The sequence below is a fragment of the Anas acuta genome, chromosome 1 (assembly GCF_963932015.1).
Source record: "Anas acuta chromosome 1, bAnaAcu1.1, whole genome shotgun sequence".
NCBI lineage: Eukaryota > Metazoa > Chordata > Aves > Anseriformes > Anatidae > Anas > Anas acuta.
In genome coordinates, this window is record NC_088979.1 from 96,080,103 (window position 1) to 96,107,432 (window position 27,330).

A 27,330-nucleotide genomic window follows, 5' to 3' on the forward strand; every position below is an offset into this window, starting at 1 on the left:
TGCGGACAAAAATGCCTGTGACTTTTGTAATCAAAGGTTCAGTGAACACTTTTCAATGCTCTGCCTGATTCAGGGTGAATGATGAAAACATTTTGAGAGAGGCAAACAGCAGACCGCTTCCTGGCCTACAATGCTGTGTTTTGTTTCACACACAGCAAATGCGAACACCCACAGATCACCACCTCAATGAAAGCTCTGTTATTTTTACCTGTTTTAAAAATAACAACAATAACAACAACAGAACACTGTCATTTCATCCAGGGTGAGCATGAATCAGACTTCTGCACTATTTTTTCCCCTCTTCAGTTAAGTAGTCTGTTTTTATAGCTGCCACGGTCAAAAGCCCAAGAAGCTGAAGGACAACTCCTGCGGTGACTACTAGTCCTTGTCCCTCTATTGCACACTGAGGGATGGGAGAAGAAATTTGGATTGGGCTGCCCGTGTTTTTCTTGTGTCTCTGTGCTGCTCTACATACCTTGTTAATATAGTAAGTCAAGATGCTAACAGTTAAGCCAGAGAAAATATTTTATCAGTATAACTAGAATTGGACCTGCTAGTTATCCAGATGTGTAATGATGGTTTGGATCCACTGACCAGCAAGTGAATCAGTCAGTCCCGCCAGCCCACCATAAGCACATTGGATACCATGACATTAAGCAGAGGGCAGATTTCCCTGTGATAGGTACTTCTGCTGCTGAACTCAGTGCTGCTGCTAGAAGCTCAACATCCTCATCTGTTCCTGACAGGGTTTTCTCTGCCCTTTTCAGAAACTTTGACCTTTTTCTTTCCCCACACCTCATCTCCCTACATACAGGATATGAATTGATCCTTTAAAGCAATAAATAGACTTCTTCCTTTTCCATGCCCCAAACTGTAGGGTTAATAATTTAAAGAGATCAGCAGTTCAGCTGCTGATAGAGAACCTGCAGACAAGACCTGGCTGCTGCTCAAATATTTATGGTGCAGTGGTACCAGAAGCTTAGCTTGAGATAAGACCTCAGTGTACCCGAGGTTATAGGTGCACGTAGCACCTACCCCTAAAGGACTGTAGGGAACAAACAGAGAGACCTCGAGACCAAAAAAAGCATCTTTCTGGGTGTGTGGAGCCGGGCCTGGCAGCGTAGCCTGGTGGTATTAAGTCCCAGATCTGCAGAATTATGCAGGTGCCTTGCTCCTGCTACCGAGAGGATGGGGCCTACATGATGTGCTCAGCGCCACGTGGCAAATCTGTGGGAGTTCAGACTTGACTCCCGTCATCCCAAATTTAGAAAGTGTAGTCTCCTTCTTAGACAACATCCTATAAATACACCTAGGAACAGAATAAGAGACATACTGGGTCAGACCAAAGGTACATCAGCCCACCATCCTCCTGTCTCCATAGCAGCCAAGAGCACATAAGTGGAGAAGGAAATAGGGGCAGGCAATCATGTGTGGTATCTCCACCTGTGCACTCCCAGCCTCTGCCAGGTGCTGCTCATGGGCTTCAGGCAGAGGTACAGTAAGGCTATTCCTTATTCCGAAACCCTCAGCAGACCTCTATTTGATTAACTTGTCCTGTTTCCCCTTGAGCCCAGGTAAACATCCTGCTTATGCACTGATTAAAACAAGGTCCTAAAGAAAGAAACACATCACACAGCATTGCAGCAGCTCTGGATTTCTCCTGAGAAGACACTGCAAGATGAAGTGAACAGCTGCATACTCTGGATTGTACTTCCCTTTCTCCGATCTTGCGAGGTCCCATTGGGGCAATACAATTAGTGGAAAGAGCAGAGAAGCACAAGCAAGGGACTTCTGTGAAACCATTTAGGCTTCATCCTTGACAGACTTTGGACAAACCAGTTCATCTCCCTGAACTGCTGTATTTCCACCAGCGAAACAGCAGACATGACCTCCTCAAAGACACAGTGAAACCATACAGTAGTTAATGTTGGTACTGAGCTTCAAAGAAGCAAAATAGTACTAGTGTAGGACAGACCTATGTTGATGTAGTACAGGCCTATGTTTAAGGACATGCAGTTGATGCAGCTACTGTGCACTTTTTCTGAAGTTAAACAGTTAGATAAGTTCTTTCTAGAGGTACCTTTACTGTCTAAAATATGAACAACTAAACAATATCTTAAAGATTAGCCAAAAAGCTGGCTGTAATACATTTTCAAAAGGAAGTCACCTTGCTATATAAATACATGCATAGACGCCACTTTGAGGCTCTGAGGTAAATTTGTTCCAGAGAGGGTTTTAAAGATTACCTGTGGACTACTCCTGCCCGATGAAGATGTTCTACAGCCAGAATAAGCTGCCTGATGTATTTGCGTGCTTCGTGCTCTTCAAGTCTTTTTTTCTCATAGATCTTGTGCATCAGGTTGCCACCAGGGCACAGCTCCATGACAAGGTAGTAGCTGTTCTCAGTTTCCAGTATATCCAACAGCTGGGCTATATTTGGGTGGCGGATCATCTGCTGGATCTGCCCTTCCCGTCGCAGATTCTTAGTGACATAAGTGTCCTTTTTGGCTCTTTTCTTGTCAATTACTTTCACTGCCACCTAGTGAAAAACAGAGGAGAGGGGGGTTATTAGCTGTCGCACACTGATGATTTATTGCTTTAAACCTGCACAAACAACCTCAAAAATAAAAATAAATAAATAAATAAATAAATAAATGGCTGTAATTCCCAACTGGTACACCAATGTTTCAGGCACAGCTGCCCAGGTCAGAGAAACAGCTGATTTTGCAACCCCAGCCTCCACTAACAATTACTCCCTTGTGCGATGACAGACAAAAGTTATTGCAAGGAAATAGGTAACAAAGGGAAGACAATGTTCTCATTAACCACTCCCAAATACTGAGCATATTTAATGCTGGACATATAATTTCATCTACTATCTCAAAAAGTCTCCAAGCTGGTATTTACAAGTTGTTAACTGTCATTTTTGGCTTTTCCTGGCTTAGGACATACGACTTCAGATGATCTGCTTCCATTACAAGTTCCTGAAATTATAGCCAACTGTTAGTTTTACATGACTGAAAAGAAAAAAGAAAAAAAAAGAAAAAACAAAAACAAAAACAAACAAACAAAAACAAACAAACAAACAAACAAAAAACACCACAGTTGTTTTGGTACCACTCTCTTGGCACATTTCTTTTTCTCTTTTAAAACATACATGAAAGACAGTTCCCTTGTTACTTCTAGAACTGAACAACTCTGCAAAATCCAAGAAGGCAAATTTTTTTTTTTAAATGTGGGTACCAAATTGCATACCACTCAGAGCTGTCCAAGTCAACTGAAGCCCATCATGAAAGTATGTAATAGAAGCAAAGAGACTCTGCACCACAGCCTATGACACAGTCTAGCCCCTGTTGAAGTGCTTTCATTCCTACTGCTGGTGCAGACACTACATGAGAACAAAAGGACGGGACCAGTGAGGATATCACTCTTTTCTATGCTTAAAGAACCTGATTCCTTTTACTGTTTTAATGGAGGCACTAAATAATTGCAATTAATTAGCATCTGCCTTTATCTGTCTCAGATTTGTAGATACTTATTTATTGAGATTTCTTATTTAGAGTGCGTGCTAGCAGACTTCCAGGTCATCTGCGCCAGACAATGATTTAACAGCATATGCCAGCAGAGCAACAAAAGGCACTGGATCCTCCTCCCCTGCCCCTCATTTCCTCAGAGCTCTGCAACAAAGGAAGTCCTTTAACGCATGCACCAGCCCCAGCAGCTCACTGATCATTACCCAAGTGACAGTTGTTTGTCAGGATGAGGGAAGGGGAATACAGTGCTTGGTATTCCTGTGTGATGCTGAATTTTACACAAAACTGGTTGGAAAGGTTCTCATTTGCACAGGTACGGGTCCAAGAGAAGGCAGAAAAAATGCCACAATCCCTCTGCCCTCCCTGATGGGGGCACAAAGATGCTACACTTGCATCTTTGCTGCGTGCCTTGATTTGGCCTTGGAGGACCTCCTGCATTAATTTACTCCTACGATGAGAAGAAATAACAAACATGGGGAAAATCTTGGAGTTTTACTGACCGGATTGCTCATTCTCAACATCCAGAGAGTAGCTCAAGCCAAACAGGCTTCCATCCATCTCCATCTTGTACAGCATCCCTCCTCATGCTACTCACAACACACTTGCTTCCAGCTACAGCCAACTACACAGTTAAAATCCACCGCATTATAGGCTTCTGGTCTTGGGCATCAGGGCTACAAAGTTGTTCACAAAATGCCTGGCCCCCTCCCCGCATGAGAAAGTGTCACATCAGACATGTGACAGCTCCCAGTTTGGCTAGCCTAGCCTTTTTTCTACAAGAAATAGAAAGTTTGAATTAGTAAACAATTTGTTTTTTCTTCAGAAAATAGAAGCATTAAATAAATACATAAAAATACGCCCAGACTGTTTAACACAAACTCCTTGAGTCAAAGTCAAGTTTTTATGAGCAGATAAATTGGAGAATAAAACTACAGGAGTCTGGGCTTAATAGTTTGTCTTAACACATAGAAGTCAGCATCGTGGCATACGTTATTAGCTGGATACATTTCTTCTGTTAAAAGATGATTCTAATGAAATACCCTTGATAAGAAGGCAAGGCTAAACACCACATGCGTGACAGCTGCCTGGGTGAAATGTGGAGCAGCATCAGAGCCATAAATGCCTGGAAGCTACATTCCTGACTAGTCACATTAAAGAAAGATCATTCTGTTTTAAGATAAGACAACAGGCAAATCAGAGCTTTACTTAACCATTTTTGAAAGCCTCAGGTGATTCACCAAGGAAACAGTCTTAAATTAGTATGTTCTTCAATCTAATGAAATAAGACCAAGAACACAGAGGCTTGCATGGATTATTTGGACAGCAAACCACAAAAGCTATTCTGGTGAGGACAAACAAATTCGTGGGTAAAAGAAACATGATATACCAGTTTGTTTGCTGGCAGCACAACACAACCTCTGCAAAAGTTGAGAACAATGCACACGAAAATGCTGCTGTTTTCTGCAGCTGCAGGATACACAACATGGGTTATTAACAAAATGGAGCAGTAACCTCTTGTCCATATCAGGAAGTCATCCTGAACTCATTGACTAAAAAAAGCACGTTACTAAACACAAGCATATCTCCTACGCAGGCTGAGCATGGCTGTTGGGAACAAGGGCAAACACCTGAACCCAGGAGACAGAGCCGACTATGTGACTACTTGCAAACTTTTTCACCATCACAAAGAAATAGCCATCTATGTCTTAAGGACAAATTTTCTCTTTGATTTTGACAGATGCTTGGTCAGGCACCCTATCTATCCCAACAGAGCTGCCTTCAGACCCCATCTTGAGTCTGAGCTGCCTTTTCCATACCTTCAATATCCCTTGCATTGGGTCCAAGAAGTCCATCAGCACAGCTAACAGCCAGCTGACAAAGGAGGCAATAACAGTTTTGTTTCAGCAACAGCTTTGCACAGGGGAAAGAGAAGAGTAAAACACCAATTAAGAGTACTGAAAGCTTGCATTTCCCATATCAGAGAGGACACAAGGTTCTGTGACACCTTGCTTGCTCCTGGGACAGTGCAAGCAGGACCTTGCCTCCACTCCCAGTTCCATGCTGCAGCACATGGTACTACAGAAATATTTCAGATGGATGAAATATTTTTTCTCTCTCCATAGATTTTCTCTCTCCATCTCAGGGATAATTCAAAAGCTTTAAAGAAATCTCCATATATGTAAAGAAAAAAATACACAGTTGACCCAACACATAAGCAACCTATTGACTGTCATACAGATGTTCATAATTGCTTCTAGCTGTTGTGCCTCTCCATCTCTCTTCATCCCAGCTCATCTTCGTTACAACTCCTTTCATTTATTCTTTTGCTCTTCTAGTCACTGTCCTTTCCCTTGCACTGCTCTTCTTGCTTTTGTTTTCTCGTAGGATCCTTTTTCTTTCATAAATGAAATGCACCCCATGATAGGGAGTCAGCACTGTCAGGCAGAGCTCCGATGGTTTGTTTTGGTTTGGTGTTGTTGTTTTGTTTTGTTGTAGGTTTTTTGTTTTAGTTTTTGGTTTTGCCTGTTTGAATTTCTTGGATTTTTTCTCCAATTTACAATTCATTCTTAAGCATACAGAGGAAATCCATGGATCAAAATGTGCGCTCAGTAACTCCAGGGTTGACTTAGCTCAATATCCTTGATTTTGAGTTCATCCAGAGTTACACTGAGGTAAGTGGAGACGGAATGTGCCCTGACACATTTAATATGCACAGACTCATGTATGGTGCATATGCACGCATACACCTGAAAATGTCATCCATGCAGAAGGAAAAAGCATTCAGTATAGAAAATACCCTAGATGCTAGCTAACCACAAAGCAAACACATTCAAGCTTTCATAACCTACTCAAGATAAGACAATTATTCTGTTTTGCTCTCCCAAGTTTCACGTGGGGGTTCTTTGCATCATGCTTATCTCCTGACTTGAATTGCCAGCCAATATTGGCATAGAAATAAAAATAAATGATAAAGCAAGTAATTACTCTGAATATGTATCAACAGTGGCTCTTGACATTCAACACATTGCTTTTGGCTAAATCTTTGCTGTGTAAATAAATAAATGGTTTAGGTTATTCTGTGTTATGAGATACGAAGATGAGTAATAGGCCGTATTTTTGGTTCCAGAGTCCTAGAATTACTGTTGGAATGAATTACTTTCCTGAAGTTTATGGTGTGACACATCATATGAGCAATTGCTGCTTCTCTCGATCGTTGCACTAAAATAGTTCAGGCTGGGCTAAAATGTACTGGAACGGAGGTGAGGGGGAAGTGTAAACACCACTATTCTCCAAAGATAGTTGTAGGAGACGGTTGCATTGCTTGCAGAACCCAGCGGCTAAACCAACAGCGGCAAATACAGGCACGTGCCATCACCCAAATAAAGGCACACGTTTGACACGCGTGGGAGGAGGATTTTTGCCACTTAGTGCTTCAGGAGGGTTTCTGAAGCTGCAAGAGAGAGGCAGGGGGTGGAGCTGGCTGGCACCAGACAGCACAAAAACAGTCACAGCAAGGCCCTGAGAAAAAGCAAGAAGAGACAGTTTAAAGGACCAGATGTTGCCTGGAGAAAGCTGGGAGCAAGGGCTTCAGCATCCAGAGAAAGCACATTTTGCATGCTCTTTATAAACAACCATACCTTCTCACATAAAATTGCAACAAAGCATGGAAGGCGGCTCAGGGGACGTGTTTGGAGTTTCCCCATGATCCCAAGTGAGGACAATTAATGCCTTTGTTCCTCCTTGCCTATTCCATTCTTCCCTCAAATGCAAGGCAGGGAAAAACTTTATTACAGAAGGAATGACTTGCCCGACAGACAGACCCCTGCCTTCAGACCTGACCACAGACAGACCTCAGCAGACCACCCCACAAAAGGCTACCCATACCCAGTATCCTGCTGACGAAGCTATCTCTGCCTTTCTTCTAACACATGCTGTCTCTGGCTGACCCAGCACGCAGCACACGAAGGGTTTCTGCTGGGCTCACACCGCCATCTCCCAAGGGAAGCCCAGGGGCAGCCTGTATGTCTTTGTGAGAGACACGCTGTGCAGTCCCAGCTCCCCAGATCTGTGCCCTGACAGCACGCCAGGCCCACAAAACTGAGGATGGTGATGTTGTGCTAGGAAGGAGGAACCTCCCAGCGCTTGGTGGGCAGAAGAACCACAGAATCACAGAATCATTAAGGTTGGAAAAGACCTTCAAGATCATCTGGTCTAGCCATCACTCTGCCACCAATGTCACTCACTAACCCATGTCCCTAAGCACCACGTCCAACCTTTCCTTGAACACCCCCAGGGACAGTGACGCTACCACCTCCCTGGGCAACCCGTCCCAGTGCCTGACTGCTCTTTCTGAGAAGCAATGTTGCCCCATTTCCAACCTGAACCTCCCCTGGCACAACTTGAGGCCATTCTCTCTAGTCCTATCACTAGTTACCTGTGAGAAGAGGCTGACACCCAGCTCCCTACAGCTTCCTTTCAGGTAGTTGTAGAGAGCAATAACCCACGGTCATCTTTTCCCTGCCCCTTCTGGGGCATGTAACTCCAACAGAGACATTCAGAGAAACCATGGGTCAAAGAGTAATACTTTTGATAGGTATTCCTGCAGTGTCCTGCTGATGGGAAACCAAATGTTGGATACCACAATGAAGTTGAACAAACACACAAAACAAAAGAACGTTGGAGGGGGTGGCAAGCCAAGCCTGCTATGGAGTTGATTTTCAAATATATGCAAAATTGATGGAGGGTAATAGTGGTTTTGTTTGTTTGTTTGTTTGTTTGTTTTGTGGGTGGTGTTTGTGTGCATGTGTTTTAAGTTACTGGGTTTTGTTTGTCTCCAAAGCTGCAAAGAGTTTTATTCAGGCTATGATTTTGCAACAAAAACCTCTCTCTACCTAGCTTTTCCCTGGTGAATCTCGGGCTTCATCCAGTTACGACACACCATCATTCCGCCCGAATGAAACGAAGTTAGCAAGCATATGACTACCAGTGACTTCAGTCACACGGTATGTTAGCACCCAGGGAACCCAGGTCCCAATTTCGCCTCAGGTTTCTTGCTCGCCAGATTGGATGCCTTTACGCAGGCTGTCTCTTGGCAGGCGGATGCATCTCAATGGAAGCAAGCCTTCCTCTTTGCCAGAAAATTGGTTTTCTCAATGGCCTGTTTGCTGAGTCGAAGTCAAGAGGTCTTAAACAATACTCATGTCAGACGCTTGCGGTAACAACTGGAAGAACAGTTTCATAGCAATAGCCCCGGTCTAGCAAAAAATGTTATAACATGCTTAACTTTATAGAGAACAGAAGACTGCACGTGACCTTGCAAAATCAGGGTATGACATTTAGAGGACTCTTTAAGAGTTTTCCCACTTATCCAGCCACTTGAATAGTTTCCTTCTGCAAATTCGCTCCTAACTTTTAATAAGAGGAAGCCCGTTCCTGCAGATCTCTGCCAAAAGGAGCTCCGGCTGAACTGAGAGGAAGCTGGTTTGAATAAGAATCCAGCAGGCACTGTGGGATTTGGCCAGGAGACCAACACAACACAAGAGGAGAAACTTCAGCTATAGACTACTGGAGGGACACCTCCTCCCCTCCCCACTTCCACATCCCTCCTTTTTCTTTTTTTTTTCCAGGAACTGCTGGTGGCAGCCCTGCTGGAGGTGATGCCAAGCCAGGCAGCAGAGCCAGTTCTCAGCACTGTCCCAGTGCACCCTGACCATTCACATGGAACTCAGAGCCGCAGGTTACCGGGTGCAGCCAGGACGGTCAATGGGAAAGACTGAGCCTCCACCATAAACCAAACCTTTATATCCTGATTTATGTTTAGAGGAGAATGAGACAAAGAGCCAGGCCATGTAGGTATTTCAAATAGCCATAGTTAGTGCAAGTCGATCTCCAGCCATTTTTTTGAGGTGACCAAGACAACTCATGCAGTGAATTCATTTTCTTTTTTTCCTTCCTTTTGGTGACAGGTGTCTGGCATCACTCGTGGCTTGCTTTGTAATCACCACTGCTCTCACTACAAAACTCTGAGCTTAGTTTTCAAAGCTGGATGGTGATTTTTGGGGGCCAATTCAGGGCATACTAAACAGACCTAACTTTGAAGCCTGCCCAGTTCTCAGCGTATTCTTGAGAGCAATCCCTTTCAGGGTATCTCAGGTTGGGCAACCAACCAACCAACCAGGCATATAATAAGTTGCTTTTCATAACTGAATCCAAGGATTAGAAAATGCTAACTTCTTTCACTAGACAGTGTTTATTCTTTGCTTTAGCTGTTAAAGCTTGGTAAATTTGATAGTACATCAGGGGAATATTTTCATAGATCATAAGTACTAACATCTCAAGAAACAAAGCATTAAAGAAAAGGATCATCCAAGTAAATGCATACCAGCAATCAATAAGCTGTACACCTGCAGAAAGGACCACGCATACTCTGCTCAGGACAGGGAGAAGTCAGAGCTTTTCTGCTCAACTGTCAGACGTGGCTGCGTCCATGCACCATTACATAAACACAAACTTAACTTTCTCTACGGCCTGATGCTGGACATTCACCGAATTACCCAGCAGTCTGTAGCAGCCAATTCAGAGGTGCCAGGGTGGCACTTCTGGAGGAACTCCCCTCAGCTATCCTGCTTGGCTGCCCAGTTCCTTAACAAACGCCAGCATCCTATTCGCCTTTCAAGAACTGCTCTCAAAGCAGACTGCAGAGCATTTCTAAAAGTATTACAAGATAAACGCTTGTTAACCATTCTCTTTACAGCCTAGCCATTCACGTCAAGGAAGTAAGCAATCATCCAAACCTACAGCAACGCGTGAAGGCAGACTTTTCCACAAGAATGACATCTGTTCTATTTATCAAGGACAGAAAAGAACAACCATTCAACCATGGCCATCTGATACCTTTTATACTTGCCTTGTGTGCTTGCTATGAATAGAATAGGAGGATCAGAGACTGACTTAAACGTGCATGCATGTGCATGTATACGCACTGAAAAGGCTTCTCAGCAATACAATTAGAGATGCATTGAGATTTCATGTTAAACAAGCAGTATCGTCTCTCTGCTTCACAGTTGAGTGGTGATGTTCAGCCTTTGATAACTTTTGTGTTTGCTCTTTGCAGGACAGCTGAATTATATATTCTGTTTCATTTGTATTTGCTCTGGAATTAGTAAAATCAACAATTAAAAAACATAGGGAGGAGTCACTTTTGTTAAAATATTGTCTTCTCTTCAGAGTCCATGACAGTGTAAGCCAAGAGTTTGGGGTTTAGCAAGAGATAAAAACAGCTGCTGTAGAGATAAGTACAGGATAAATGTCTTAGTTCGCAGGGGACCACTCTCTCTGTTGGCAGACTAGACAGCCAGGAAAACTTTAAATCAGCCCCTAAAGGGGAATAAACTTTTATAAACAGGAAAGTAGCTCAGAGTATGCTCATTCGTATACTTCAGATTGAAGGTAACTTGAATGGAATCAAATCACTGGGAGATAAGAAAAAAATCTTACCATTACCTACAGTGCAATGACAACAGTATCCAGCAATGTGCATAAGGATTCAGATAAGCAAATGAACCCTCTTGATGTCACAGCTAACTTAAATGTAATCCTTAAAAGCATAAGCAGGATGTATTTGTTAAGGTAAGAAAAGGTATTAATTACACCTGTACATGGCACTGGGCACTATTATTAGATTACAATATCTAGTTCTGGCACAAGCACTTCAAGAATGATGTTAAAAGTTTGCAAAGAGTTCTGAAAAGAGCTTCAGGAACAGTCTGAGGTCCAAGAACTGTTTGTCACAGTATCCGACTGAAGCTCAAAAATTTTAATTAAAAGAAAACTAAGCAGTGATGATGATTTTCTGCAAGTACCTGCAGGAGGAAAGGACTGCTGATAACAGACAGCTTTTTAATAAAACAAAATTAACTGCCCAAAAGGTAATGTTGGGCAAACTCAGGCTGTAAGCACGATCCATGTTATTCAGGTGCAGTGAAGCAGTGATAGGAACATCTTATCTTACAGAGATGAAAGTAGATTTTGAATCCCCCCACCCCCAGAGTGTGCAATAGCTCAACAAAACATTGATACAGATACGCCCAAAGAGAATACCAGCTCTTGTCTTACACAGAAGGTCAGGCCGGATGACCACCGTGATCCCTTTGAGCTTTAATAATTGTACAGGTGAGAAGCCTCTCTGGTCCCAGCTGAGACAGGGGCAAGGCACAGCACAGGAAGACTGGAGTTGAGCTAGGCAAGGCAGGCTGGGAGCAATTAGCAGTCACATCAAGGGATGCAAATGTTGAAAGCTCCATCCGACATCCTTTCCTGAGCTCTGTGGCACAGAAGACACGAAGTGTCACGAGGACTCAGGCAAATATTGATGCTCCTGCAGACAGCCCTACTCGCCCACGCTGCTGCTGCTGCCTATTGCATCAGCACAGTCGAATTAGTGTTTCTGTGAGGAGCCAGAGTCCTGATGTATCAAGGGACTGGTGTTTGTAAGGACATACTACAGGGCTGCTCCTACCACGCTATGTGCAAGGGCAGATTGTATGAAGGCTTTAAAACAGTCAATATTGCAAGGCTGTGAGCACAGACTGGTCAGAGCTTCCTCGTGATCTACCTTCATGCCCTTTTACATGGTACAGCATTCCCCATATCTCTGCAATGCTTCCTCCTCCTTCAGTCAGTCAGGAAGGAAACAGAGGTAACTGCTGATCTAACACACACGTAATGCCTTGTTCGACATGGTCTATTTCCACAGAGCAGCTCAGCTTCACTGGAAGAGAGCCATGCCCAGCCATATTTCTCTTCAACATGCTTTTTTACTTCATGCCATATTTACAGGTAACATCAAGCCATCCTTCATGGGTAACTACAGTTATCCTTTGCTGGACATACTTCTGCTCAGCTGTTTCCGTAAAGCTAAGTACCTTCTTCCCCCTCATCTTCTGTTTCACTCCATTTTCAAACCAAATGAAGTACCCTTATCTGTGAGCATTGCTGCCACCGGACACGGCCAGACCTTCAGTGACTGCCAGGAGATGGTTTTGAGGTAAGGGGCTGCAGCAATTCTGCCCTTTCCCATGTGTTCTGTATGGAAATCCCCACAAATTATGCTTTTCCTTGGTGCTCTATGTCCAAACCAGCAGAATGTGTACGATGTATGGATGCAGGACTTTCAGGAGCCTGTGCTGCTACAGCGCTGGCACATCTACAGGCAGGACACACGACTTGTCCTGAGTGGGTCATGGGTGGGATCTGCCTGGCCTTTGGCAGAAAGAAACCAATTCCAGTGACCTTTCACTGCTCTCTTGGTCAGCTAATTAATGGGGTAGCAATAACAGTGTCCCCCGAGGGACAGGAGCACGTTTTACCTTGCTGGCCTCTAGTGATATCTACACAAGTCAAGAGAGATTATGCAGAGACCGATGGACATGGCGGCGGCAGAAAGCTGGAGGCGGAGATAAATGAGGATGCAAAACCAAGGTTCCCCAAGAAATCCTTACGAGCTTGTCAAAACCAGCCTTCAGGCCTGGGCCATGTGCTGCAAGAAGAAAGCGTGTGTCTGAATGCCTGAAATGGCTGGATTTGCCCAGCCATTGAAATGTAAAAATATTTGCCCGGTATCACTTTCCAAATATTAGCTATTTTGCAGAGAAGGGCTCTTTGACATGCTAAAAGACCATCCATCACTCAATTCGAGATCTCTTTTGAGCTCAAGGTATTAACAGCTAGAGGGAAAGATGTTTTTCAGGTCCTGTTACACGAGCACATGGGGGCCTGATGTGCAGCCGCTGCAGCTGAGGGAAAGCTGGCTAAGAGGAGCAAGGCCCTTATTTTACATGGAAAAAAAGATGATGGCTACTCACAACAAGCATGAAGGAAGCTGTGTGATAACTGCTGGGAAACCAGAGGTCCTCTTCACCCAGACACAGCCCCGGTAAGCTGCTAGGACAACAGGAAGCAGCGAGCGCTGGAGCACAGCAAGGCACGCTCCATGCCTCGGTCACAAACGAACCATATCCTATCCAGCTGCTTCTGATAAACTAAAACTCGCGTTTTTAACGCTGAAAACGTCTTCTGTCACAGCAAGATGGATGAGGATCTCGGGTTACTTGTGGGGAAACAAAAGCGGAGAAGTGATACCGAGTAACATTCCTCCAGCACCACTCCTCACAGGAGAAACCTTGCGGCTAATGCCGCTTGCCCCTTGCATGATCACGGACCTGTGGCATGTTTCATATTAAGCAGTCCCTGCTTCACATTTTAGTGATCACATCCATAACTGGACTTACAGAAGACCAAGTGTCCCTAATTTAAAGTGCCTTAACACCAGTACAGCTTTATGATTAAAAAAAAAATAAAGGAAGAAAAAAGAAAAAAGAAAAAAGAGAAAAGGACGTTTGTTACATCAACAAGAACCACTGCTTTCAAGGCCCAGTTTAGTAATTTAAAATACAGGAGATAAAATATTTACAGTCATTGGGAGCCAATCTAAGGGTGTTGCCAATAAAGTTCATATATATATATGTTCTCTCCCTTAGTTCTGTGGACATTAATCACAGAAAATAAATTTATTCTTTGAAGAAAAAAAAAAAAGAAAAGAAAATGTTTCCATGACAATCTTCCACAACAGGCAGAAAGCAAAGGAACTTCATTATATATAACTTATCTTTTTTTAGTTCTCTTTGTTGCGATGATTTTCCTGGTGGCACCTGATCTCGCACCAAGAATGAGAAGAGCTCGACTGGGACCCACGTTGGAAGTGCCAGACTTGCAGCTCAGCAGCGCAGTACTTCAGCAGAGCATGCTCAGAAAAGAAAGCTTTGGTTGAGGCAGCACCAGTTTTTCTAGGTGATCTCTCTTGGGTACCACTTTAAATGTTCAACCACTCTTTCCTGAAGTGGTCTTTCCCTTCGGGAGGAGGTTTGACTCTGTTCCCTACAAGCACCGACACCAAACACAATTTTGGCAGTGCTTCACCTCAACAGCTTAGAAACGGGCACCTCTGTCCTAGCATGGGCCACGGGGTCATGCCAGTGGTTGCAGCTTCTCTCCTTCTGCAGTAAAACTTACCAGAAAAAAACTCCCTGTCTCTCTTCATCAGCGCCAGCTCCATCAGCCCACTGAAAACACTGGCACCGCTGAGTTCATGCCCTCGAGGAGATTGGCCAACAGACAGCAAGCACATCAGGAAAGTAGAGCAGAAAAGGTTTTACAGAGACACAGAATGAAGAGGTTTGAGGTTTTTGCTCCTCAGCTTAGCTGAAAATAGTAGTTAAGCCAATCTGGAAGAGAAGTAGTGCAAAGTGCACACTGCAGGCAGAAGGTACTCGGGGTAGCCTGCATCTATCCTGGTCCAGCTGCACCCCATGCTGCCAGGTCAACACCAACACAGCAACCCACGTAACTCTTCTTCTGGCCAATATCTACATAACTACTGGTTGTGGATGGTTTTAGATCCCTCTCTAAGATCTCAAACACTAGCATAATATGCACGCAAACTTTCAGTCTATTTGTCTATTGTTATTTATACGACACAACAGCTTGGCTTTTAGGCTATTATTGCAATTCAGTCACCAGCAGGGCCATCCCATCACCTCATGGCTGCTTTACTTGTGAGGCTGTTTCCTTGTGAAGGGTAAGTGCTGCTCATTAATAGCATCCACTTTCCTGAGTGCACGCTAACAAATAACTCACGAGGGCAGAGGGGCGAAGATGCCTAATGTGTTATGTCCACTGAAAAGCATGAAGCTATGGTAGCATTCCCCAGCTCATTAGTGTAAAAAGGGATACAGCAAACTGCAAGAGGTGGAAAGCTAGACGTGTTTTAATTACTAACACTCTTGTAGGTAAGGCATGCCTACAAAAACAGGCTCGCAGCTTTACACATCATTAAATATGTTAAAAACACAAAACTTGGGAGAACAAATACAGGGATCCAGATGTGAGTGCCACAGAAGAACTACACCTGGTATCAATTCAGCCTCAACACTCAGCTTCCCTCAATCCTGCCTATGCCACTAAAATTATAACGGTCTGTATGAAAAGCAGCACATTGCTGACATGCACTGTTAGTGACGTCCTTAAAACTGCTGAATGTAAACTTGAAAGCAGATTATCTCAAGAGGATAAGCAACTGCCACATGTGCATCAATTCAGCTCATTGCAGAACAAGTTGCAAGCTACAGCTGATAAATATTAAAACAAGCTTCCTGGAAGCAGCAGACTGCAATAATGAACAGGCGCTCTTGCCTATTCAGGCCTATTCTTGCTTACTCCAAGCATGCAACACAGAAAAGGGTTAGAGTCAAGAGTGTGGCTTTATAACAAGTGCCTGTTGCAACTGGTTATCCTCCTGATGAACCAACTGTTAGCAGGTGCTCATACAAGAGACGGAGCAGGTGAGCACACATCAGCAGTCTGGTGTTTATTCTGCCCCGTGCTCAGATTCTTAAATGAACACGCTTTGGAGAACTTTGTGCTGACAAAGCATCTGGTTGTCTGGTCCTGCTTCCAGCCAAGTCCTTACTCATGTCACTGCAGCCATGACAGCACCCTTGAAATCCTTCTCTGAAGTACTGCATGTTAACAAAAGCATGTGTTTAGTGGCTTCAATACAAATTATGCATCTGCGTGCACGTACACAAACCTCTGTGAAAAGAATGGTGTCAAAGCTGTGAAAGCAAACACTTAGAAGCAAAGAAATGTCAAAATCAAGGCTGCAGAAACACCCTCATTTCACTTCCTCGGTGCATATAATTAAGAGCGGCACCATAACACATCATCCAGGTGTAACAGTTGGCAGCTGTTAATAAAAATCCCAGAAGAAAGCCACCATGCAAATTTATGGTAAGTACTTTCTTAAGCAACCTTTTTTTGGGGGGGTATAGATAAAATGTTAAAATATGTAGAGGAAGAGCTAAGAAGAGAACTATTCATTAAATACTTGCAGTGAGAGCACAAACACATTGAGGAAACTGATATACAAGTATCACTGGAGGAAGGACAATCTGCAGTATTTGATACTCCCAATACTGACAGTATTTGGGAGTAAAAACAAAGGGTTGGACTGAAAGACCGATGATCACATTAGAAACTCAACTTTTGTTTGCAGTAAAGTAACTTTCTGGCCAACTTGCTTGGTAAAATGGCTTGGAAGTGACCCCCATGCACACACAGCCCCCCAAACTCAAAAAGTTATCCTAGAACTGACTACATATGAGTATAAGCCACATTTCTCTGTTCCCAAGCCAGCATTTCTACTTGGGCAGCCCTGGATCTTGCAATACAGGCATGGCTGATGACGGCAAATCCTGATGCAGAAGTCCTTCATGTGAAGTCCCCATCAGGTTTTGGTTTCCCAAAGGAAGAGCAGCAATGTTGCAGGGCTGGCACAGTTATCAAGGGCAGGAACAAGGCAAAATCTCACCTGCTGATGCACCCAAAGGGTTTTGGCCACCAAGTCAAGCCCCAATCCCCTCAAGTCCATGGCAGAACATAAGAGGAAAAGAGTGAATTTACTCAAGGCAAATGTAACTCCATAGCATGTGTTAACTTTGCATAAAATGCAAAGCATAAAATGTGTATGGCGTTGTAACATCTACTGATGTGTGCTGGCATTACTTCTGTCCATGTTTCTCTGTGTCCATCTGGCTATATTATCCTGAAGGGTTGGTGAGTTTCCTAGGGGACACTGCTGGAAGACAGGAATTATGCAAAACGCATCACTCCAGCCTTTGCTCCTGGTAGCGAGCCCATGAGCAACTCAACAAATGTCCTCGATGCCAGCAAGGGATTAGAAACGGGATGTTGAGACTAGGGTACAGATTGTCTGACAGCCTTCCCCGCCACAGCAAGGATTTTAGGAGCCAACAGCCTCGGCTGGTGTAGGGCAGCAGCAGGGTTAGGTCAGAGGTTGGACTCGATGATCTTGAGGTCTCTTCCAGCCTAGAAATTCTGTGATTCTGTGATTCTGTAACACCTCTGCATCCCATTTTGCCTCCCTGCAGGCAGCTTGAGCCCTATGGCTCAGCACCCACCGCAGAGGTGCAGAGCCGTGCAGCTCCCCCCAGCTCTTGCACCCACTGATCTGCTTCAGAAGGTGACGACAGACCGTGATGTCCCAGCAGAAATGCACCCACTGTGCCAGCGTGTAATTCTGGAAAATGCAGGCAGAGCAACGTGCCACCAGCAGGGGACAGAGCCTGCGGGACTGCTGCCCAGGTGCCCTTTGAGAACACCTTCCCTGTTCCTTCCCTGGGGCGCAACAGCCCACGCAGCCGCCCTGGCACTTCCAGGAATCTCAAATGCAGTGTTTTAGGTTTTTTTTCTTTTCATTTTTTTAAGCATCTTTAACACAGAAACGCATTCTGAAAGCAAACCCTTTTGTGAAAAGGCCACTTTCGATATTAATTGCTTTGCCTTCATAGAAGCTGGTAAACTGTATTTTTAGCAGCCACTTCCCACTAAGTAGCATTGTTACAGAAAACCACTCGATTCACTGTAACTAAAAATGTCTCCTTTTTGAGCTTAACAATAGCGCTAAAGAAACTGATAAACACGTTTTTTGGTGGATGAGAAGTCAAATGATTCAATTTGCTTCAATGTCTTTTTTTCTGTCGAGCTAAAGATTGTACCTAACAGTAGACAAAAGCAATCTCGGGTCAAGTTTGTTTATAAAGGCTCATGCTCACGCCGTTCTCTCCCCTCAACATACTGCCATCCTGTGATGCTGTGTGGAGTTATTGAGACATTTCATCGGGGTCCACAGAGGATGACACAATCCGTCCGGTCTACCAGTAGAGCATATTACCCCCCTGCATTGACAGGAACCCAATTTCAGCTGTCTGAAACTACACAAAGATATCATTTTGCAATATTGCCTGCTTTCTGCTGCCCAGAGATAGACCACGCCGAGCCTCAAGCTTGAAACAATCCGGGAGTATCTTGTGCACAGGCTGCAAAAGTTAGCTGAATAACAATACAGCTAGCTCAGTGGGGTTTCATAGCCACAATTTAAATCTAAATTGGCTTGCTCTTCATAGAGAAACTACGCTTCCTTAGGACTGGCAATAAAGACTGCCTGAGCTGATCTGACAAATCAGCCTTTTACTCCAAAATCTTAGATTATAGGCTGTGATATTTTTGTTCAAAAGCAACGGAAAGAATAATCTGTTCAGCATTCTCCTGCGCTCAGCTAAAATACACTTAATTGCATCAGGCATTACCAAACATTTTTCAAGCCCAGAAAATAATAACATGCCTGACATTATGGTAACACAAACCACAAGAAGCACTGCAGCGGATTGGATTTAAAGCCCAGCGCTGCAGACACTCGCAGCTAAGGTTTAAGATCTCACCTTAGCTCACCCTCCCGTGCTCAGGCGCTCGGAAGAGCTGCTGGTTGCAGTCCCACACGCTGTACTCCAAATGCATAATCCAGCCAGCTGCCCTTGGAGCAGCTGGTAAAGCAACTAGCGTTTGGCCCACAGCATGCACCATCTCATGCTCTCTTGAAGACCTCTTTAGCTCCTAGCGATTTCAGGGTGAGGTAATGGCAGATTTTTGGCATTCACTCCGCATTGCCTTGATTCTGTACAATGCATTGTGTCAGTGCAATGGATCTGAGCCTAGCTGGGGACTCATTAATCCACAGATTTCATTTCTAAATACACAGTTTTCTGAAACAATAATGCGCATTAACTCCTCCTCAGTTGCTAAAGTCTGCTGCAAATCAAAACCTGGTTGGGCACCCCTGGCTGAAGTCAGATAACCTGGTGACTGTAGCAGCTTGGGCTGTGCCAAACCAGCTACCAGGCATTAGCAGTGAGACCCCTACTTCACACTATTACAGCAATTTTATGGAAATTCAGACAGCGCCTTTGCTTTACAAAACAAAAATCAGATGTCAATTATTATTTTTTTTTCCTCTGAAAATACATGCAGGCACTAATCCTGGAATAATAGACTCATAAAACATCAGCCTAGAAAAATGCAGCGACTGGGACGATCCAGCGGGCTGTCCGCAGGAGAAGGCTTTGTTTCCACGGCTCACTTTGCTGAACTCCACTTGCAGGCGCACTGACTACTCCCTCCTGCAGATTAACTTTTCCTCTGCAAGTGAACGGACTGGAGGACGGTTTCTGGCTCACCCCACTGACTGGGGGACAGGCCGTAACAGGGCGATGTTCTCCCCCAGCCGTGCTCCAGGGCAATGTCCCGAGCTGGGGGGCGGAGGTGGGTATGGAGAGGTGTCAAGGGGCGACTGTCACATAGTCATGCGCTCTCGGGCAGCCCTGATAATGCCATCCTGACCCTGGTTTCCACCCCGGAGGAGGTCTGTGCTCAGCCTCTGGTAGCCTTTTCCCACAGGGCCTCCTTCCACGACCCGGTGCCGCTGGTCCCGGCTCTCCCACTGCCTCATGCTTTCCCTCCCCGTTCGATGCACACGCTCGCTTGCCAGCCCCAGCCTCCTCTCAAATGCACTCCTAAAGAAAGGAGCCCGGGTAAGCAGATGTTTTTCTTCTCTTCCTCATGTTACAGCCAGAGCTCTGTCGCCTGTGGTGGGCTCCGTGTAGGCAGAGCTGCCGGCAGCTGCGAGGCAGATCCAGTTTGGGCACGTTTCAGCCTCTTTTGGCTGGAGGCCACGCAAAAGCGTGGTGGAGGAACATGCCCAGAAGAGCTGAGTGTCCATCAGCTCTCTCTGCCGGGGGAGATACTGGACCCGATGATCTCTTGAGGTCCCTTCCGACCCCTACCATTCTGTGAGATCCTCACATGGGGTCACGCGTGGGACGGAAAGCATTCCCCCCTCCGGTGAGAGGGAGGCACCTCGCTGAGATAGGGCCTCACCTGAAGGAAGTCATTAGCTGCCCTTATCTCCCATCCGTTAACTCAAATCGCTCATCCATAAATACCTGAAATTAAAGAGGTGCTTTTTCTGGGCGGACGGACCCTGAATGTGTGAATTTGGAGCTATGCGACCGATCTTTTACCCGCTGAAGCCGACAGCGAGCGCCTCCTTTGACCCCGCGGCACAAGATCAGGTCAGGCAGAGCTCAGAGATCATCGCACCCGGCCACGAATAAGGACACAAGGGCTCAGCAGGAAGGAAGGGAGATCCTCCTAGAGTTTCTGCTCAGCACTTTGTCATAGCATGTGTTATTCAAGACACTGGGGGGAAAAAAAAAGGAAGGCAGCGGGCCTGGGAGCTGAGACAGAGGGGCGTGTGGTGGGCCTTTTTATTTTTTCCTCTTAACAGACTGAGATAAATGTAGCAATCCAAAAAAGTGGAGGTGGGAAGGACGTGTGTGTGCATGTGCCTTTTATCAACGAGAGGATCATTGGATGTATCTGTTACCAAGGAGAAGCACACGCTTGGTAACAGAAGAGCACAAAATTATTTTCCTCTCGCGTTCCTGGATGATAATAATCACTAACATTACCATTTTTTGTCCCGATGAAATTCAGAGCCCTAACTCGAAATTTCACTCCACGACAAACTTACTGGAAGGGGAAAGAAAAAAGAGCCAGGAGTGCAGGAACGCATACTACGGAGACGCAGCCGTACCGACAGCTTATTTAGGGTGCTGGAGGGAATTGCCGGGGGTGCTTGGTCCTGGCAGTGCAGGGAGCTTGCAGAAGCAGTAAGGTGTCCTGCGTTAGGCAGAGCTTTGTTACCTGGTCTGATCCAACAGGGCAGCTTTAACGGGAGCAGGATAACTCCTCCGTGGGTCCCGAGCTGGGTGGACCAAACTAAAGCACCCGCTGCTCTCTATCGCGGGGTGACACATCCTGAGCGATGGGCAGGAGGCTCCACTAAGGGGCTGGGGAGAAGAGGCGAGGAGCAGAGCCCCTCGGCGGACTTTTCCTACTAATACCCGAGGAGGGGGAGGATAAAGAGAAAGGAGGGGAAGGTTTTACCCTGCCGGCACTCAAAGCGAGCAAACCCGGAGGGGGGAAAGGGGTCGGTGCGCCTTCAGCGGAGCATCCCCGGGGGGCAGCAGCGCGCCCCGCCGCCCTCCCCGCGCCGCTCCCCGCCGTGCCCAGCCCTCCCCGGCCGGCCGGCCGGCTGGCTACCTTCTCTCCGGTGAGCACATGCAGCCCCTCTCGGACCTTGGCGAAGGAGCCCTCGCCCAGCTTCCTGCCGATCAGGTAGCCTCCGACGCGCTTGGTGTGCTGGAAGTCGCGGAGCCGCTCTCGGGGCGGCGCGGCGCTGAGCCAGGCGGCCAGCAGCCTGCCCTCCGCCGCCACCGGACCGGGCACGGCGCCGCCACCGCCGCCACCACCGCCACCGCCGCCACCGCCACCACCGCCACCGCCAGCCACATCGCCCAGCAGCCCGTCCCCCGCCGCCGCCGGCATCCCCCGGCCGTGCAGCCGCCCGGCAGCAAAGTTGCTCGGCGGAGGGCGCCGAGGGGAGGAGCGGGGCGAGGGGGGGGCCCCTTGCTGCCGCCCCTCTGCCTGGGGACGGCGCCTCCCTCTGCCTCCGCCTCCTCCTCCTCCTCCTCCTCCTCTTTCTCTTCCTCCTCCTGCTGCTGCCGCCGCTTTGGACCGCCGCTAATTTCATCCCGCTTGCACGGCCCCGCAGCCCTGCCCCGGGGGCTGGGGGCTCGCTGCCCGCCTGCCCCCATCCGGATGGGGTCCCCCGATCCTCTGCCACCCCTCCTGCTCCCCTCCCACCCTCCTGCCTGCTCGCAGCCTGCACCCTCACACCCCAAGGACTTCCAGCTGCCTGCAGCGGGCTGTCGGAGGGCAAGCGGGGCGCCCTGCCCGCAGCACCCCCCGTGAGGATGCTGCTGGACCTGCCCGCGGCGAAAACCCCGCTGGCGGCTCGCAGGGCTGCTTTCCCGCTAGGGGGCTTGCTCTCCCGTGCCACCTCTTTTTTTTATTATTATTTTTTTTATTTTTCTTAGGCTCTTCTTTCACTCGTTAAAAAGCGTCGAAGCGGTTTTACGCCGTGCCGCCTCCGCTGCACGCTGCTTGAGCCGAAGCCCTCTGCTCCCTGCCTCCCGAGGAGCCCGACCGCAGCGCTAATAGGATTTTGGCTGGCACAGGTGTTGATGAGCCGTGTGCTCCTCTCACACCAGCTTTCGTTGACAAGGCTACGCTGGTAAAACTTCCTAATTTAAGCCAGAGCTGAGAAACATCATCATTTTACCCTCCCGACTGTAGCGAATGACAACTGGGAGCCTCCTGTGTAAGTCCAGGCTTCGAAGTATTCGGGACAAAAGCACAGCCAGGGCTGCCTTCAGGCAAGGAAAAGTGTAGGGAAAGAGAACCAGGGAGGCAGACTCACTCTAAACCCTTCTGGAGCTCAGCTGGCTACCTTCCCCTACCCCACTTTCACTCTAAAACTTCTATCAAAGCCTCCAAAATCGATTCCCTGTGGCTACGTGCACCATAGTTCCACTTCTGGGCTGCAGGCTGCTGTGCCAGCGCGATGCTCCCAGCAGCTGGGGTCCCCTCGGATACCACGACATCCCTAGTTTTACCCTCGGCCAAATTTCGCGCCATTATCAGCCTGTCCCAACCCCGCCAAATGAGCCAGGGCTGGTAAATCTGTCTCCCGCCAATTGTGAGCAGTCCAGGAAATAGCTTTGTTGAGGCTGCCTGAATCAAAGCTGGAAGCGGGGAGGTGCCCGGGGCGCCCCGCTGTTCGCAGGGAAGGTGACCCCAGCCTTCCACAGGTTGCCGTGGTGTGTGTGAGCTTTTTAACAACATGGATTTATGGGGGGGAAAGTTGTACTGCAGAATGGAAGGGGAAAAATCCTTCCGTGCATACCATCCTCAGTATGCACCGAACGGGGCACAGCACTGCCACTGTGTCCTCACGGGTTAGGGACACCATGTGCCCCAAGGCATCGCCTTCAGCGCCTGCATTCCTGCTGGTGCCACCCAGGACAAAGCTCACCCTGAAACCATGGGGCTCTGGCACCTGCTGAGTGGGTCCTGAGCTTGCATGAAGCTGTATGCTGAAAGACAGACAGACAGGCAGGCAAGCAGAGGTGCGTGCCCTTGTTTAGGCTCACGGCTCCCACTCAGCTAACAGAAAGGTGGTCTGGGGCCACCGTGAAGGTTAAACAGATGTTAACAGTAGGCTATGTTATTTTCAGTCAAACACCTAAAAATCAGCCTCTTTTAAAAATTAAACAGGCAAGAAGTGGCCGTTACAGAAAACGTTAGTGGAGCTCCAAAAGAACCCAGTGAATTTTTATTTTTTTTTAATTTGCTCAACTTGAGGATGTAATGAGTTGACAGTGCCCTTTTAAACAGGCGAGACTGCTCCCTTCTCACGATTTCTATCCTGTCCAGCTGTGCCCATCAGGGTGCAGTCTGGATGGAAGGGGGATCAAAGGCTGCATTCATTTCTGTCCATGCTTTAATTTAAATTTAACTCCAGTGTGCTTTATTTTGAGCCGCAGTCCTCCTAGGTAATGACATTTTCTGATTAACTGTTGAAATTACTAATGAATTAAAGGCAGTAGTCTGTCTTCAGGTTGCAAAAGCTGTAATAACAAGCTACTAAAAATAATTTAAAGCTTGATTTAAATCTGTGAAAGCAAAGAAGTTCAGAGTTACCCTGACAGTATTGTCCTTGGCCGTCTGCACCACTCTAAAATACCGTAGTGAAGTGCATTGTCGGTGGGCAGACAGGGAGTTTTGCAGCCCCGAGGAAGGCTGAGGCCCCTGTGCACCATCCCAGGTGCCAAGGGCTGTGTCCTTCCTGGGGTCAAGCTCCATGGCTGCGTTCCCAGGCTCTGCTGCCACGCCGGGGGAGGATGCGGCTGGGGACAGAGCTGTAGAGAGCTGGTCCAGCAGCAGAACGAAGGAAATGCTTGTGACCCTGAGAGCCCATCAGCAGAAAGGCTCGTCTCACCTTGCTGGTGCCTCCTCTGGTGCAGCTGCCAGTGGCAGCTTGCCAAACGCTCCTTGCAGGAGCACGGGACCGTCGCCGGGGATGCTTGAATTCTCCTTATGCCTCACCTGCGCGTGCGATCCATATTAATTGCTTTCTGGAGTGGTCTGAGGTCCTTGAGCAAAGGAAGGAAGAAACTGCGTCTCTTTTCAACAGCGCAGGCCACCGAGGACCTTCTACGTTTACTGGCACAGTAAAAGTCTGCAGCAGCAGATGATGCACCCGATACAGGCAGGGTGCCCGTCCCCCTGCACATGGCAGTGCGGCCAGCAGTGAAGGACACGGCTCTTCCAGCACAGCAGTGATGGCCAGGATCGACTAATAACATCATGACTTCTCTTCCTATGGGTGAATGCTGCAGATACCGTCTGGCTGATGTTCACAGTCATATTCCTAAATCCTTGGGGTCTTGTAATCGTAGAGAAAGATTACTTCACCTTGCAGCAGCAGCAGGAAGGGGACTTTCACAGTTAAGCTTTCGTAAGCTTAAAGCTTGTGTTTGAGAAATATTGAACAACGTTTGTCCTCAAAAATATTCGGGACGAATATAGGTGCAAAAGTGCTTGAGTCAGTAAGCGTTGAAACTATTTGCTGACTTTTACACAAACGTGTTGGCAATGGGTTTATCTGCTGCTGTCTCGCTGAGCTCTGATCTAGCTTCCCCTGTGCTCCCACTGAAATCTCCAGCTTGCTCCCTGCCCTGCAGCTTCTTTAATGTAGCTCTGTGCAGCTGATGTAAGAGTCAAGAGTGTGTGATGACTGGGAGGTATCATGAAAGAAATTGAATTTAATATCAAAGTAAGCAGCAGGGGGTAGCTGTGTTGATGTTGTTATTCTTTTCCATATTCCACTAATTAAGAAGTTCCATTTTTGAACTTAAATTGCTGTGAAACCCGTCTTGCAGTGCACAGTGTCAAAATTTAGCACCTCGAATTTAAGCTCCATTTACATGTGAGGGAACACAAGAGCATTGCTTAATTATGCCTATTGGAAATCCTTATATTTGAAAAAGCCTTTGGATATCAGTGATGGAAGACACGTAAAAGACAAGGAAATCAGACTTTTGTAAATCTCTGGAATTAGTGTATCTTTTCATTCTGCAGTTCTCCTGAAGTTCTCTGTGGTAATTTTTTCGATAACGGTAGGGAAAAAATATGTCACTCAAAGCTGGATTGTCAATACCACAACCTAGACCACCACATGTATGTGAAATTTAAAAATAAGTATGGCCAAATTCAGCTTAAGGGTCTTGCAATGCAATGGCCTTGAAGACGAGGAGGGCTTGCAGAAAAAGGTGCGAGGTATTACAAATGCTGTCAAAGCCCCCACAATGGACTGCCAGGTCAGTCCCTGGTGTCATGTTGGGGCACTGTTAATGTGCTCTCAAATAAATTGAAATGAGCTTGTAGTTGAAATGAAGCTTTAGATTTGAGTAGGGACTGACGCTAGTCCAAATGATCCTATAAATGGTAAATGCAATGCTAGACAGCATTGAAGTAAGTAACCTACCAGGAAGGAAATTCAGAATTAAGATGCCCTCAAGCCATGAGGTTGCATCTCCTTCTTCTCCTTTTCCTTGGCAATAAATCAGAAAATGTGCCAGTGCTGCAGAGCGTGATTTAGGACTGGCGATTTTCCCATTGTTGCTGCAGGCTGAGCACCATCAGCCCATGGCTGCTGTGTGCTCGCACCTACAGTAATCACCGATTTGGGTGTTGAAGCAAGTCAGCTATTTAAATGCTTGCTTGCAAGACAAGTTCCAAGCACCTTGTTTACATCAGTGCTAAAATGTGAACAAACCAGTGACTCACTTCTGAACTAAGATTTCCATGTTTTGTTTAAGCCTGAAAGAATTTTGTATGACTGAATGCATTGTTGGAAAGCACAGTTTTACAGTGGTGAAAGTACACGTTACACTATCACAAAACTATTAGGGATACGTACTCTGTACATATGGGCTATGGGAGGGCTTGAGGGCTCAGGGATAGGATCCGAGGTGCTCAGGTCCAACTGGTGTTTGCCTCTGCTTGTCCTCCCTTACCCCTGCCACAGGCTTTGCCTCCGATTTCTCCACAGACAGGGGCAACAAGCTGCCTATACCTATATGGAGCCAGGTGTGTGCAGGGGGCAGCTTTGCTGTGCTCCTTCCTTTCAGGGGGGTACAGAGCACCGTGTTAAAGCCGGGATTTCATGCAGAGCAACTCTGCACTTCTCAGCTGTGGCCCAGCTTCCTCAGTTCCTCATAGATGTAGGTTCCCATAGGTTCAGGATCCACTAGTTATACAGCTCATGAACTACCCAAGAGTTCATCTCTGACATACAGAAGGAGTGACGCACCTCCCTGATGGCACAGTGAGTCACGGAAAAACAAACAAACAAAGTTTATCCAGTCACCGTTCTAACTGCTGGTCATGCAAATCCCATTATAAAACTGATATAAACACAAATCTTGTGGGTATAGTTGGTGTTAATTAGAATTTGGGAAGCCTTACATATTTAATCAGATTAAAAACCTTGACATGAATGCTGTCTTGTATTCAGCTATGAAAATTCATCTTGGTGCACTGAAACTGAAAATACTAATTTTCCAAGTGCCTTCCATTATATTCAGATAGACTTCCTGCATGATTACTGCAAACCTCACCTGCATGTCATGGTTAACTAGCTGCAGTCATGTTGCTGTGTATGCCACTTTCCTAATTTGAAACCACACCAAAAATTCAAAGCTGGGAATTCCAGATATGAAGTGTGCATTTTTTTTAAAAGGTGAATACTTTGACACACCTTCAAGACTTGGCACAGTCCTGAAACATTTCCAAAGTGATATTAGCTTAGTAATAAATAAAGAAAAAAAAAATTAAATGTGAATCCTCTTTGAGTGAT

At 46.4% G+C, this 27,330-nt stretch overlaps 1 protein-coding gene and 1 long non-coding RNA gene across 3 annotated transcripts in view; one reads left to right on the top strand and one right to left on the bottom strand.

The window, feature by feature from the left end:
- HUNK (hormonally up-regulated Neu-associated kinase) overlaps positions 1-22,037 on the bottom strand; it is a 57,052-nt gene extending 35,015 nt beyond the window's left edge. Inside the window, exons 1-2 of one of the 2 annotated variants that reach the window (XM_068689328.1) lie at positions 21,609-22,037; positions 2,247-2,539 (exon numbers count right to left, since the gene is read on the bottom strand). In XM_068689328.1, coding sequence (XP_068545429.1) covers positions 2,247-2,539; positions 21,609-21,893 — 578 coding nt within the window. In that variant the 5' untranslated portion in view covers positions 21,894-22,037. The remainder of the gene's footprint in view (positions 1-2,246; positions 2,540-21,608) is intronic. The other variant, XM_068689335.1, reaches the window with a different exon arrangement.
- A 114-nt stretch (positions 22,038-22,151) lies between these two features.
- On the top strand, positions 22,152-27,032 carry LOC137859860 (uncharacterized). Its single transcript, XR_011098605.1, has 2 exons — positions 22,152-22,728; positions 24,287-27,032. It is a non-coding gene; the product is annotated as an uncharacterized lncRNA (long non-coding RNA).
- The last annotated feature ends 298 nt before the right edge of the window (positions 27,033-27,330 follow it).